General features: G+C 43.6%; 1 protein-coding gene and 1 long non-coding RNA gene across 2 annotated transcripts in view; both read right to left on the bottom strand.

Annotated features, from left to right (window-relative positions):
• Positions 1 to 2421: 2421 nt before the first annotated feature.
• On the bottom strand, positions 2422 to 3451 carry LOC133365501 (uncharacterized). Its single transcript, XM_061587472.1, has 2 exons — positions 3215 to 3451; positions 2422 to 2884 (listed from the first exon to the last, which is right to left on the bottom strand). The coding sequence occupies exons 1-2, from the start codon at positions 3445 to 3447 to the stop codon at positions 2494 to 2496; spliced, it is 624 nt and encodes a 207-aa protein (XP_061443456.1). The 5' UTR covers positions 3448 to 3451; the 3' UTR covers positions 2422 to 2493.
• A 3703-nt stretch (positions 3452 to 7154) lies between these two features.
• The window catches only part of LOC133365470 (uncharacterized), a 69033-nt gene continuing 61998 nt past the window's right edge, over positions 7155 to 14189 (bottom strand). Inside the window, exon 3 of the long non-coding RNA XR_009758221.1 lies at positions 7155 to 7296. This is a non-coding gene — a long non-coding RNA (uncharacterized LOC133365470). The remainder of the gene's footprint in view (positions 7297 to 14189) is intronic.

Genomic DNA, 14189 nt, shown 5'->3' with positions numbered 1-14189 from the left:
TTGGCTATGCTGGCTGAGGCTGATGGGAGTTGGAATCCAAGCACATCTGGAGTGCTACAGGTTCCCCATCCTAGCTACACAACAAACTGAAGGCAGTGTATGGCAACTGGGGTTTTTACTACTATCCACTCTAAATAGAACACAAGCTGTTCTTCTCACGTAGCAGTAGGTTTGCTCCAACTTCTTCCCTTAGGAAATATAAAACTGGATCTTAAATTGCTTGGCTTGGTGATCAGTTGGAATAATTTGAATTGCCCTAAAACAACTGCTTCCAAATTTCCTATTAATCATTCCCTTTTTGCTAATGAAAAACAAAATGAGACAGACCATAAGAATGTGATTACCAGTTTTGCTTTTCACCTTATCTACAGTGTAATAGGGATATATTACTTTATAATAGAATTTTATTTTTACTTTTTATTTTAAAAATAACCTTCCTCAAACCTGGAAAGGTTCTATGATCTGAGGACTCCCACAGAAACTTTGCTTCACAACTGTGAAACATACAAATAAATTCTAATTTCAATTCCACCATAAATGAGAAAGATTTTCTGGAACAACTAGTGTCCATAGATAGCGTCTCCTTGAGTAAATTCTGCTTGATACAATAAAGATTCTCCATCCATCATTAAAATAAAGGATAAGGGCTGATTTGTGCTTGGTAATGCACAATCAATTCTTCTGCATTCAATCAAGACTCAGTCCTCTCTGTCAAAATTGTTAAAACAATAACAAAAAGGGGGAAATGCAACTCTAAGCACAAGTGAGGCTCTTCCATGGTCAGAGAAATGACTGAAATAATTGCCCCAGAACTTCATCTACTATAGCAGTTAATAGACTTGGGCTGTGTGCACACCACCTATTTAAAGCATATCCTCACCACCACCAAGGAATCCTTGTTCACTGTTAAACTGAAAATGAAATCCAAGAGAAATTCAAACTGTATTCCAGGGGCATTGTTAGGGAGTAGATGAGGGGGCTTGAGCCCTGGATCTTTTATGGTGGACCTATTTCTCTTGCCCTTTCCCCCCACCCACTTTTTAATACTGTGCTTATAGGCTGTATCCTAGAACATGAGGAGCATAGGAAGTGGCCTTATATCAAGTCAGTGGTCCATCTAGCTCAGTAATGTCCACATTGAGTGCCAGCAGCTTTCCCACATTTCAGACAGGGACATTTCCTGCCCTATCTGGAGATGCCGGGGACTGAACCTCTGGCCTTCTGGTTACAAAGAAGATGCCCTACTGCTGAGTTATGGCCCTTCACTTCTCTTTTCTTTATCAATTGATCATTGACAGCAGTCTCTTTTTTATTTTTGTCTGATCATCTCTGGTGAGGCTCAGTCCCCAGGTCGATCTTTGGGGAGAGGGGACTTTAATGCTCTCTTCCAAGGATCCTGGAAGCCCCATGTGCTCTCTCTCTCTCTCTCTCTCTCTCTCACACACACACACACACACACACTGCTCAAATTGTAGTCAAGGTGTCAACCATTCAGATTTCCTAAAAGCTAAATGTTAAAATGAAAAACCACTGGCTTTGCAAAATGCTTCAGATCTGATAAATACATGTACATTAACAACACAGCCCCATACATATCCGCTCAGAAATATGTCCCACTGATTTCAGTGTGGCTTACGTCCAAGTAAATGGGTATTGGCTAACTTCGTTTGGGAAACCACAAACAGCATCCTACCTGTAGGTCATTTTGAACTTGCAATTCACCAGCAATATTTTGCAGGTTGGGTCGAGAGAATCAAGTTACAGAAAAGACCTTGAAAATACTATTGATTTGTGTTTTGTACAAGCATAGCTTAAAGCAACATTTATTTAGAGCATTTTTATCATGGATAGGTTAAGCAGCCATTGTTACTCCTGGGATAACAGTCAATTATAATATATGATAAAATATCAAGGCCATGTAAGAGGACATCAGTTTGGGCTGCCCTTTTCCTGGGTATATTATTGTGAAGTTGGTTTCTTTCTAGTGTTGGCCCATAATCACGGAAGGGTCAAAGCTTAGTGGTAGGGCTTCTGTTTTGGATGCAGAAAGTCACGGGTTCAATCCCCAGCATCTCCATGTAGGGCTGGGAAAGAATCTGGCCTGAAACCCTGGAAAGCCACTGCCAGAGCTTGGAAGATTACTTTTTAAAAGTAATAAATTACAGTTACAATTACTTGGCCCAAAAAAGTAGTAATTACTGTTACAATTACAATTGCTCTGAAAGTAACTGATTACTTTACTTTTCTCAAAAGTATTCACTACAATTACATTTCAGTTACTTTTTTAAAAAAACTCCTACAAGGTGCTGGCCTTGGCTGCTGCACATCTAAGAAGCCTAAAACAATATTAAAAATAAACACACACACACAGGGGGTAGTAGAATAAAAAATTTTATCCATAAGATTAACATAATGGCATAACAGAATCTCACATCCCCCCAAGCAATGAAGATACCCCAACTCTTGAAATCAAATGTTACACTTGAAATGCTTTTATAATATGTTTCTGTTATGTCTCAAAAGAACAAGATGCTCAAAGAGCATGTCAGACAAGGAATGTCTTTTTACAGTCATTACGTTGCCACCAGTACTGAACAGGCGTTCTACTGCGGCGCTTGAAGACATGCCTGTGTCGTGCTGCAAAAAACACCGCAGCACACGTGGAAAGCCATGGAGTGATGACACTTCCCTGCTGGGAGACCTCAGGTACCTCACCAGTTCCTCCTCAGCAGTGTCCACTGCTGACTTCTTGCCCTGGGGCAGAAAGTTAAAGAAGTCATCTGCTAAGTCATCTCCTTCCTGGTCTTTATCTGAAGACTGATCACTGTCCTCCTTAAGTACACCCATCTTTATTTCAGCTTTCAACAAGGCTTCCATTGTGTATCTAAGAAAGAGAGAGGATATGTTAACACATATATGTTAGGAAACCATCATCTGCTCTTCATTTCCTGATGCTTGTCATGTCCCCTGGTTCAGGGTCCAGCCTGAGCCTATGGATGATGACATGGAAGGTAGGAAGGTGACCAAGTCACCACACTCATGGGGCAGCACAGCAGACCCTTAAGGATTACCTGCAGCAACCCAAGGTTGTGATGAGGAGCCCCAGGAAGAAAAGGCCCAGCCCCTGCCTACCACCTTAAGCCCTCTGATGCCTCCCTTGAGACAACATTTCCCTTGGAGTAATCCACCCAAAGGGCTTCCCTAATGTTCTTACTTGTTGGTATGGGTGGTGGCCTGACACGATTCCAGCCAATCTAGTTTGAAGCGAGGGTGTAGGCAGGCTGCCAGAAGAAGCCTCTTGTTCTCCCAGATAGCTGCAAACCGCTTTCTTAGGGCTTCGCGCACACCTCTCAGCAGCTGAAAACAGTATGTGTACCTCTCAGGTTTGTTTTCCAGTCCTTCTAACTTGCGGTCCAGATTGCAGAGCGTTGGTAGCAAATACCCCATGAACATGCCGTTCTCCCGTTGCAGGATATCTAGGGACTGGGCTAGTGGCTCCATAATCTCTGTGTATTCCTGTACCACTTCAATCTCAGCAGCTGTGATCCTGGACAAGGAGCAGCGGTCCATTATGGCATGCATTTTTAGTGGCACAGTTGACAGGAGCTCATGTAGTTGCTTCAACGCATCAAAGGTGGAATTCCACCTGGTCTTATTCGGTACCTTCAGATACACACCACATTGCGCACGGATATACTCAGCAATCTGTGCTGACTGGTTCTGCTTGGACCACAACTTGCTGCACTTTCCCATCAAGGAACGAAACTGTTTCTTGAAAGGACCAAGAAGACTACTTTTGGAGGAGTCAGAAAGCATGGCCTCTATGTCTTGTGTTGCCACAAGGTTGAGGGTGTGGCTAGCACATCTCTGGTGTGGTGGTAAAACAAAATCCTCTCCTGAGTCTGCAGCTTCTTCCTCTGCCTCAGGTCCTGTGTCCAGGATCTCACAGATAGGCACAAACTCCACCTCAGCCTCCTCCTCCTCCTGGTTATCACCATCATCGTCACTGGTGCCTGCAGCTTCCCCTGGTTCTTTGGCCATGAAAACTCTGAACGCTTTCACAAAGTTGGAGCCATTGTCTGTAGTAGTGCACATAACTTTGTTGTGGATCCTGTACTGCACATGTACATCATGCAGTGCTTTTGAAAGGACATCGTATGTATGGCGCCCCTTCAGATGCTTACAAGCCAAAGCCCCAACCTCATGTTTCAGGGTAGTTGGGTTGATCCAGTGGGCTGTTACCCCAAAGTAACTCTTCTTGCCATTGGTCCAACAATCTGCAGTGGTTGCTATATATGCCACAGCACCCATTCGGTTTGCAAGAGTTTCTCTCATGTGGCATGCTCTCTTCTCAATTCTGTCTCTCAGAGTCTTGGCACATATGATGGTGAGATCTTTGGGGAGTCTAATGCGAACCAGATTAATGAATGATGGTTTGTCCACAGTCTGAAGGGGTAATGTCTCCTCTACAATGAAATCAATGATTCTCCTGTTGAGATTGCTCTGGGTGACAGGCTCCCTGCCAGATCCCCACCTCTCAAGGGTTGTCTGCTGCTGCTTCAGCATTTTGGGAGGAGGGGTGTCATGCATTGGTTCAGGAAGGCCACGTCTCCTTGCCTTTATTGCTTCTTCAATTGCTCTCAATTCCTCAGGGTGTGCCCTCTGAGGAAGAAGAACAAAGCATGAATCCAAGAAAAAATGGAAGAGGAACTTCACAATTTAAACATAAATAGACCATGGACACTCTTTGAGGACCAGCATGACAAAGGCTTACCTCAAAATGTTTCTTCACATTGGATGAGGAAGAAACAGCTGATCTCAGATTTTTGATCCTTGGAAGGCAGTAATTGCATCGTACAACAACATTTTTCCCACTCTGGCTCACAAATGTACAAGCTTTCTCAAAGCCAAACCATGGTACTTGCTGTTCTGCAGATGTGGCTGTGGGCAACTGGCACTGCTTCATGCCTTCCTCCTCCTCATGCACAGGGCCTCCTTTCTGAACCTCACTTTCTAGTTTTGCCTCCTCAGGATCAACAAGCTGTGACTCAAGTGGCCACACTAACTGACTGCTGCTCTCAGCAGCAAAACCTGCAACAGGCGTCTCTGTAATAAACAAGAGATAATGCTCCTATATGGGTGAACTTCAGCTGTGATGTGCCCCCATCTCTTCCCCATGCTGCAAGATCCCCCAGTCAGAGTGGAAGTAAGCAGGTCGATAGCACAATTACAAGAGATCCTATTTGCATCATTTTTGCTCACTGAATAACCTTGCCTGGGCCAGTCTAACCTACTATCTCACAGGGTTGTTGTGAGAACAAAATGAGACTAGGGTTCAAATCCCCACATAGCCATGAAGCTCACTGGGTGACCTTGGGCCAGTCACTGCCTCTCAGCCTCATGAAAACCCTATTCATAGGGTCACCATAAGTTGGAATCAACTTGAAGGCGGTACATATATTTTTTATTTTGAGTATGATGATTATGATAATAAATATGCAGCATTTCAAATTAATTCTGTATGAGAAGCATTCCATGCCAAGCTTGGAAAACCAAGGATGAGGTATAAAACGTAGACAAAAATACTTTTGACAAAATGCCGTTTATCTTTTATATCTATATCTATAATTAGCAATACAGCTGAATGATGTATGTAAAGTATTTTTTCTTTCCCTTTTCTTTTTTATTAATATTTTAGTACTACTGCTAAAGTTCTGATGAAAGAATAAAGCATTCATTAGCCAAATTCAAATGATTAGAACACATCACATAAATTCCACTGAAGTTGGAGTTTTTGCCATAGAAAATGAAAATAACATATAACCTATGATAGCCCAATAGACAATCAGAACTAATATAAAACCCTATTGCTTCTCATTTGCAAATCTTGCAAGATCTAAGGTAACTCTAGATCATGTGAGTTCAGGTGATGCATGTTATGTACATTTGTATAGATATTAGCAGAGATTGTCAACAGTCTATCTCTCTCTGGGACTGGGAATCTCTCTCTTTCTCACAGAACAAGAGTTTGAGAGCTGGGGGACTGAGAGGAGGAGCTGCAAGGACCCTACTTCTCACCTCATCTCTGCCAAGAACAAAAAAATCAGCCTTAAGCCATTTATTATACGCCTAATGATTTATTATTATTATTATTATTATTATTACTGAGACAGTTTTTGTCCCACATACAATTCAGTCTTGTGATTAAACAGGACAAAAATACAAATAAAAAGAAAGATGGAGTTCAAATAAATATACAATAAAAAGCTAGCCGGCATTTTAAAAGGCAGGAGTGCTCTGTCTGGATAAATACAGCACACAGGTATGCATAGGAACAAGGGGGAGAGTTCAAAAAGGGGGGGAAGGAAGAGAAGTAGGCTGAAGTTTCAGAAGTGCCTTGTGATTGATGGGGGGCGGCAGCAAGGCAAGGAGAGGCAGTGGGAGGGGCAGAAGGGGCCACGGGGGGCAGGGGGGCAAAAATGCCATGGGGGGTGGAAGTGGCCACGGGGGGGGCACACACACACACACAAATCATCGTCACTCACCTCCACAGCTCTTCGCCATTCTGCTGCTGCCTTCTCCTCCGTTGTCCTTGCCCTGGCTTTTTCCTCCGGTGTCCATTTTTTCCTTTCAGATGCTAGCAGGCCCTGCCTATTCACCTCTTCCCTCGTGCCTCCTAACACAGATCACGAGGGAAGAGAGAGTCTGCGCAGAGGTCCAATCAGTGTGAGGCACATGTCTTGTGTTAACCAATCACAGCCAGGAGCTGACTTCCCCTTGTTCCCGCCCCCAAGTAACGTCCAACCTAACGTGGAAACGTTAAAGTTGCAGCTGAAAAGTAGGGAAATTACTAGTTGTTCCGTTACTTGCCAAATGTAATGGAATTACCCACTCGTTATTTAAAATTGTAACTAATTAAAAGTAACTCATTAAAAATAACGAGTTACTTCCAAGCTCTGGCCACTGCCAGTCAGTGTAGACAATACTGAGCTAGGTGGACCAATGCTTTGACTCAGTATAAGGCAGCTTCCTATGTTCCTGTAATCATCTTGCTCAGAGCTTTTTGCTGCATCTGATACTAAGCACAACAGAAGAAATATGACAGTACAGAAACTGGTGCTCCTAATTTCCTTACTTGAGCCAAGGTTTTGCAACAAAGGACAGCAGCCATTTTGGTTCTTTCCACAGCGTTGCCTAATCCCTCAGCATCAGCTCTGCTATGTATTAACTGGGATCCGAGGAGCAGTTCAGAGCATGTTTACAGCTGTTCTCTCTTGCCAGTAGGTTTATGGGATGCTAATTTTGGAACAGAAATACTGCACTTCAGACAAGGATAAAAATAAGACAAATTTGATAAATTAAAATACCCTTTTTGCAAGTAACAGGACTTGCCAAAGTAGCTGGACATGAGCTCTTCCAGATGACAGAGCTGACTCTGCATTTAAATAGGTTGAAAAGTAAGCAGATGTGACAGTTTCCAGCCCTGGGCTTCTCTTCTCCTTGAGAAAAAAATCATGTAAGCCTATAACTACCTCAGGTTCAGCCTTAGCCTATTGTTTTGGAACAGATGGAGAAAGTTTACCTCAGCTGTGTAGCTGAGGCCCTCACAACATTCAGCAGCGCTTAGCTACTGAGTTGTAAATGACAGTACCTCCGGATAAACAGAAGCATATGATCCATTGCTGTGAGAATACAAATCCAGCTAGTGGAATGGATCATCCTACATATATTGCCAGAGCAGCCATTTTCTGTTTACTCAAAAGAATGAATCATCATCATCATCATCGTCATTTTATTTGTATGCCGCCTTTCCACATAAAATTGTGCTCAAGGCGGCTTACAACAAGGTGAACAAAAATACATGTCAAAAACAATTGCAAAAACAATTTCCTAATAACAAAAAATAATAAAACAGTGACATAACAAATATAATAACCAAAAACAACTTTTCAACATTATGAACATAATAAAACAATTATTTAAAAACAAAAAAGTAACCATTAACACCCCAAACCCCTAAAGAAAACCATTTACTGTATCTCCTACAAAACTTCATTATTCAGAGGGGAGGCTTGTTTTGTATCAGCACATGTCATGAATGCAAATAATCTGCAGTAAAAACGACTAGAGGTTAGCAAGAGGGATGGGTGAGAATTTTGATTCAGTTTGCATATCAAACTGAATTTATCAAATTTGCACTTTCTGATACAGCATGAAAATCAAAACATCTATCCAAGATTCACATTTTTTAAAATTTTGCAATGCAGTTCACCAACCAATGTTTACAATGCATATACTAGGGGAAAGTGTGCATAAAAATGAACACATAAGTAAAAATAACATGCAAAAATTCATTATATGAGAAATGGCTTGCAAAAATGTGTACTTTAGTGAAAACTGCCAACAACATGTGTTTATTAGGAGAAATTTACGCTAAAATGATGGAGAATTTTCATAAGGATGTGTTTTTTTTAAGTAAATTGCTGCAGAAATGTGGAAAACTGAATTTAAGTTTGAAAAAAATGAGAAATGGAGAGAACCAATATTCACAGGTGTTTTCCATCTCTGGTTAGCAACCATACAATTTCCAAACAACCAAACAAAAATAGCCTAGTCAAAGCGTTATGTCTTTGGGACTGAATAACACCTGTCTCTCCTCTTTGAGAGATTCTGCAAGCACATATAATGATATACTGTCACATCTGCACTATACATTTAAAGCACTCTTGTACCACTTTAACAGTCATCGTGGCTTCCCCAAAAAGATCCCAGGAACTATAGTTTGTCGAGGATGCTGGAAACTAGAGCTCTGTGAGGGGTGAATACAATTCCCAGGATTCATTCAGAGAAGCCCTGATTACTCTTAAAGTGGTACATATGTATGGTATGGATGGTGTGGATGCAATGCCACAAAAAATCCAGCACACCTTAAGGCAAAATCAGTGGGTGAATACTGACAGGATTGTGTTCAAAATGGAGGCTGCTGAGAAAAAGAGGAAGGAATCAGCATGCTCAGGGGAATGCTAAAGTTTGCAGTAATAATAAAACAAATTAAATCCTTCGGTTAAAAACCCTAAGGGCAACCTCTCAAAAAAGAAGGACTGAACAGGCTCAGTGGCCATGGACTGCGGAGTGTCTGTCAGTGGTAGGGCAGAAAACTGGAAGGGGGATGGAATAGAATATCCTGGAAGAGGGCATAGCTGATCAACTGGAACACTGAACAGGAGCATTCTATATTGCCATGTTTTGTTGCAGGTCCCACTTGTTGATATATATGTTGTTGATATATATGTTGTTGATATATGCTTTTTTTGTATGGAGGGCAATATACAGTGACAATGGCTGAAGGGAACTGTAGACCATACAATTGAGGACAAGCTGGCTGCTAAAGCTATTTTGGGCTCTTTACTCCCTAGTAGTGCAGGGATGGGGAATCTCAGTCCTGGGGCCAAATGTGGCCCTCCAGGCCTCTATCTAGCCCTTGGGACCCTCCCTAGGCCACATCCTTCACCATTCCTGCTTTGCACCTTCTCAGAGTGTTTTTGCCTGGCTGGAACATGCCCTTGAACTCCGATAAGGCTTGCTTGCCTGGATGGAGGATAGAAGTGAGTGTAGAAATTAGCCTGCTGTACAAAGGTAAAATTCACATTTGTTGCTCTGCCCACTTTTGCCTCTGGCTCCGCCCACCACTGGCATGTAGCCCCTAGAAGGTCCCTGGTGGCTCTGGTGAACTCTCTGTGCATGCTGCTTCTGGAGGCTGGGCTGGATACAGTTTAGTTCCAGCAGCCGGGCCTTCTTAGTCCCTGGTGCTCTGGCATACATATGAAGTTTCTTTGCACCTGCTAGCAGAGGCAGGGACATGCCTGGTACATATTGGGCCTGTCTTTATGTTGTTATTTTAGATGATGTGGTTATCAGCTGGAACCTCTGCTTATGGTACAACCACTAAATTAAAGAAATGTTCTGTGGCGTAAGTGGATGAGAGATACACAGATTTGCCATCAAAAACCCTCAGAGCAATGTCGCACCAGTGTTAGGAGGCTACAACCAACCAAATACTGCTTAGGATGAAGCACAAATGCATAAATCCATAAGAAGAAAAAGCCCTGCTGGATTAGGCCAAAGGCCATCTAGTCCAGCATCCTGTACTCACAGTGGCCAACCAGATGCTGGTGGGAAGCCTGCCATCAGGACCTGAGCACAAGAGCACTCTCCTCTCCTATGGTTTCCAGCAAATGGTATTCAGAAGTCTACTGCCTCTGACTGCAACGGCAGAGCATTGCCATCAAAAGCCATTGATAGCCTCATCCTAGATGCATTCACCTAACCCCTTTTTAAAGGCATCCAAGTTGGTGGATATCATATGTGGTCCCAATACCTTCTTTGAAACCACAAATACCACTTGCATGACTCAGCAACTGATGTACAGGGACCACTGCAGAGGATGATACAGCAATCAAAATGGCTAGTGGTGGTGCTTCTACAAATGGGGGTTGCTATGAGGTCTCAGGGGTGTGGCCAATGAGGTCATGGGGCATGGCCAAGGTCTGTTCCCCCCCCATCCTCCTGCAGTGAAAGATTCTGTGGATGTTTAACATTGCAGTTTTACAAATAGAAGCTAAAGAAACTGAGATGTGCCCTACTTTGGTTTAGAAGGGGTCCACGAAAGACAATAAAATTATCGATAAAACAAAATGAGCATTTATATATGTATAAACACAATGCTGAGACTAAGATTGGAGTAGGATCTTGAAGATCCCCACTCAGCCATGGACAACACTAGAAACTCTTTTAAACAACTCTTTCCTTCTGCGTGCCTACACACACACATGCACAGAGAGGGACAACATGGTGGCCACTTGTTCAAATTACATCTGGTTAGATGCAAAACATCAATCACTTCCCCCCCCCACACACACACACACCAAGCGAGCCACTGGGGTCCTGTTTTTCCCTCCTCCCCCAACAGTCAGTGAAAGGCCCATAAAGGCCAAGGCCTACCCCATGCCACTGCCATCCTCCTCCTCTTCCTCTCCAACGGTCAGCAAAAGGCTCATCAGGATCAAAGCATACCCTCCCGCACCAGTCTTCAGTTTTCCCCTTGCTCCCTGTGTAGCAATATACACCCACTCACCAACTCTGCACAATCAAATACTGAACTGAACTCATACAGAGATTTTGCTGCTGCTTTCAAAGGCTAGCTGCAGAGAAAGAATCATGCTTCCTGCTGCTTTGCACTGCTGCTTGCAAAAGCGAGGGAATAGCAACACAAACCCAGAGAGGCACCAATGCAGATGGCAAATGCATGCATCTGATTGACTCAAATTGAAATGCATTGGGGAGGCTCTTCATAGTCCTGGCCTGCTGAGGGGTCACCTACCCTCCCTAAGCGACTCCTACTAGAATTTTAGCCCTGGAGACAGGGGTGGGACCATAGTAATGATTGCGATTGGCTGTGCTATCCAGAGATAATTGGCCAGAACAGAAGATGGACAGAAACAAGTCCAGAGTGTCGCTAAATGTGAGATGCTGTATTGAAAATGAATATAAGGAACCAAGAAGGGACTGGGCTATAGGTTTAGAGGTTTAGGGTGGTGCCCCACCTGCTCTTAATGAGGGGCCTCCTTTGGTTCAGATAGATGGACTAGTATTACACATCTCTCTCTCTCTCTCTGTGTGTGTGTGTGTGTGTGTGTGTTTAAAAAGAGACTCCCTGCAGTAAGGACAAATCTCCTGTTCATTGATTTTAGACCCAGGAGTGCTGCCTTTAAAGCTTTATGATATCTAAGTGATGCAACTTAAAGTACATTAGGGAAGGTCATGTTATATGTATCTCGGCAAAGTACATCATTCAGTCAAAAATAAAATTGGGAATAAAAAGTAATGGTTATTGTGGAATCAGTGGCTTTAATGCTAACCACCTCATTAGAAGACTTCTTCATATAACTAAATACTATTTCTGCTGGGTTAGAAATAGTCTTTTCCAATCATCCTCAACATTTGTAGCATTTCAACATCTTTGACATAAAATGTTGACAACATGAATAAGCATTGCATGCAGAAGGTCTCAGGTCCAGTCCCCGGCCTTGCCAGATAGGACTGGGAAAGACCCCTGTCTGAAAACCTGGAATGCTGCTACCAATCTGTCCTGCCCAGAGTGAGAGTCACGAGGCCGAGACGAGGATGAAATTAATTCTTGTTTTATTACAGTTATTGAAACATCAAAGGCAGCACGTTTCATAGACTTAGCTAAACTAACTCACTACTGTCCCTAACTAAGCTACCTAAGCATACTCTGCAGCGTGTGAAGAAAGTTGACTCAGCACCCAAGTCAGGGGGGAGCTGCCTTAAGTAGGAAAGGTCTTCACCCGTAATCTCTGACTCCTTCGAAGACTCTCCCTCTGACCAAAGTGCTTCTTGCGACGTCTCGCACGGAGCAAGAGGGGGCGCGCCTCTGCTGGCTCATCTGACAGCACAGACTCGATACGATAGGTGCCAGCTCGGCTTCAGGAGGCGGGGAAGCATTTGACGTGTCAAGAGGTGAGCTCGGGGGGGGTGGAGTTGGCGCACATGCCAGGACATTCCCCAACAGCTCTGTTGAGGGGTCTGGAGGTGGAGCGAAGTGTTCTTCAGCGGGAGAGCTGTCCATGGGAACTGGCACAGTGTCAACCACACCCCCTCCCTCATTGTCCTCGAAAGTCCCAACACCCCCTGATTCTTCCCCTTGCCGTAGCTGAGGGAGCTGAAGCTCACCCAGCCCCCCTCCTTGATCCCCGAGGGAGCTGGGGCTCAACACAATCAGCCTAGACAATAGTAAACTAGATGGACCAATAGTCTGACTCAGTATGAGGCAGCTTCGTATTTGCTGTTTCTACTAGGAAGGGAAAGTTCTTTCAGTTTCAGTTGTCTCAGTTTCTCATTTTTTCAATCTTAAATTTCTGCAGCAATTTGCTATTTTTTTTAATCCTCATGAAAATTCTCCAGCATTTTAGTGCGAATTTCTCCCAATAAACACATTTTTGTAGGCAATTTTGACTAATGTACACATTTTTGCAATTTCTCCTAATATATTAATTTCGGTATGTTATTTTCACTTGTGTATGTTCATATGTATGCATTTTGGTAAACATTGTTTGCTTGGTGAACTGTATAGAAAAGTTCGAATAAATTCAAATTTTGAAAGCTGGCTGTGTTTCGGTTCCCATATTGTTTCGGAAAGTGCAAGTCTGATAGATTCAGCTTCAAATGCAAACTGAATCAAAATTCTCACCCATCCTTAGTTCCCACACATTTGAATATAAATTCAGGCCTGTTATCTTGCTTTATCCTCCTCCAAAAGTGAACAGAATTAGGGGACTTCTTAGACAAGCAAAGAAGCACCTTCCTATGAAAGGCTGTGGTGTAGCACCACAACCAAATCCAAAGGTGATCCTTTCCACCACCACCCACTCTCCCTCAGTCACTTTATGCTGTTTATCTGCATAGATCCCAGGGGTGTGAATGACTCAATATGAGGGCAAAAAGTCACTTGGGGAAGAAAAAATAATTATGTGACTCCATGATGTGTCATCCTCCCTCACAGAAGTGTCAGTGGGAATAAGGACTACTTAGCAACCTATGCTGCTTCATGTTGTCAATGGTAGAGGTGGTGGAACAGCCTAGAGCCTCCAGGCAAGCTGGAGGGTCAGTCACTGCTGCACACAAACTCTCAGTGCACATGCTAGGGTTTTACAGGGGGTCAGTACTGGTAGGTGACAAGTGTAATAAGCATCTGTGCTAGTGTCGATTGTTCATGTCATGATTGTACTCATCATGGGAAGGGATGTAGCTCAGTGGTAGTATCTGGGTTCAATCACTGGCATCTCCAGGTAGGGCTGGGAATGTCCCCAGATTGAAACGCTGGAGAACATCTGCCAATCAGAATACTGAGCTAGATGGGCAGGGCCGGATTATGCTGAGGAGGGCCCCTAGGCTGATTCTGAGCCGCCTGCCGTCCCATACCATCCCATTCCATCCCCCCCACTTCACCTACCTTTCCACTTTTGTTGCGGCTGCGTGCACTGCGTACACAGGTTTGCCATCAATCAAGATGGCGGCCGAGGTTTCCCTAAGGGGCTGAAGCCTCTGCTGCCATCTTGGTTGATGGCAGCAATGCGCGCGTGTTGCACGCATGCGTGCCATCAACCAAG

Source organism: Rhineura floridana, chromosome 10 (genome assembly GCF_030035675.1).
Source record: "Rhineura floridana isolate rRhiFlo1 chromosome 10, rRhiFlo1.hap2, whole genome shotgun sequence".
NCBI classification, from domain to species: domain Eukaryota; kingdom Metazoa; phylum Chordata; class Lepidosauria; order Squamata; family Rhineuridae; genus Rhineura; species Rhineura floridana.
Note: the sequence above shows the minus strand (reverse complement) of the source record. Positions and strands in the feature narration are given on the sequence as shown.

Coding starts and splice junctions, on each gene's coding strand:
- LOC133365501 (XM_061587472.1), bottom strand. CDS start 3,447: ATGGGGTATTTGCTACCAACGCTCTGCAATCTGGACCGCAAGTTAGAA. Junction 2,885..3,214: donor GCCACCACCCATACCAACAA/GTAAGAACATTA, acceptor TCTCTTTCTTAG/ATACACAATGGAAGCCTTGT.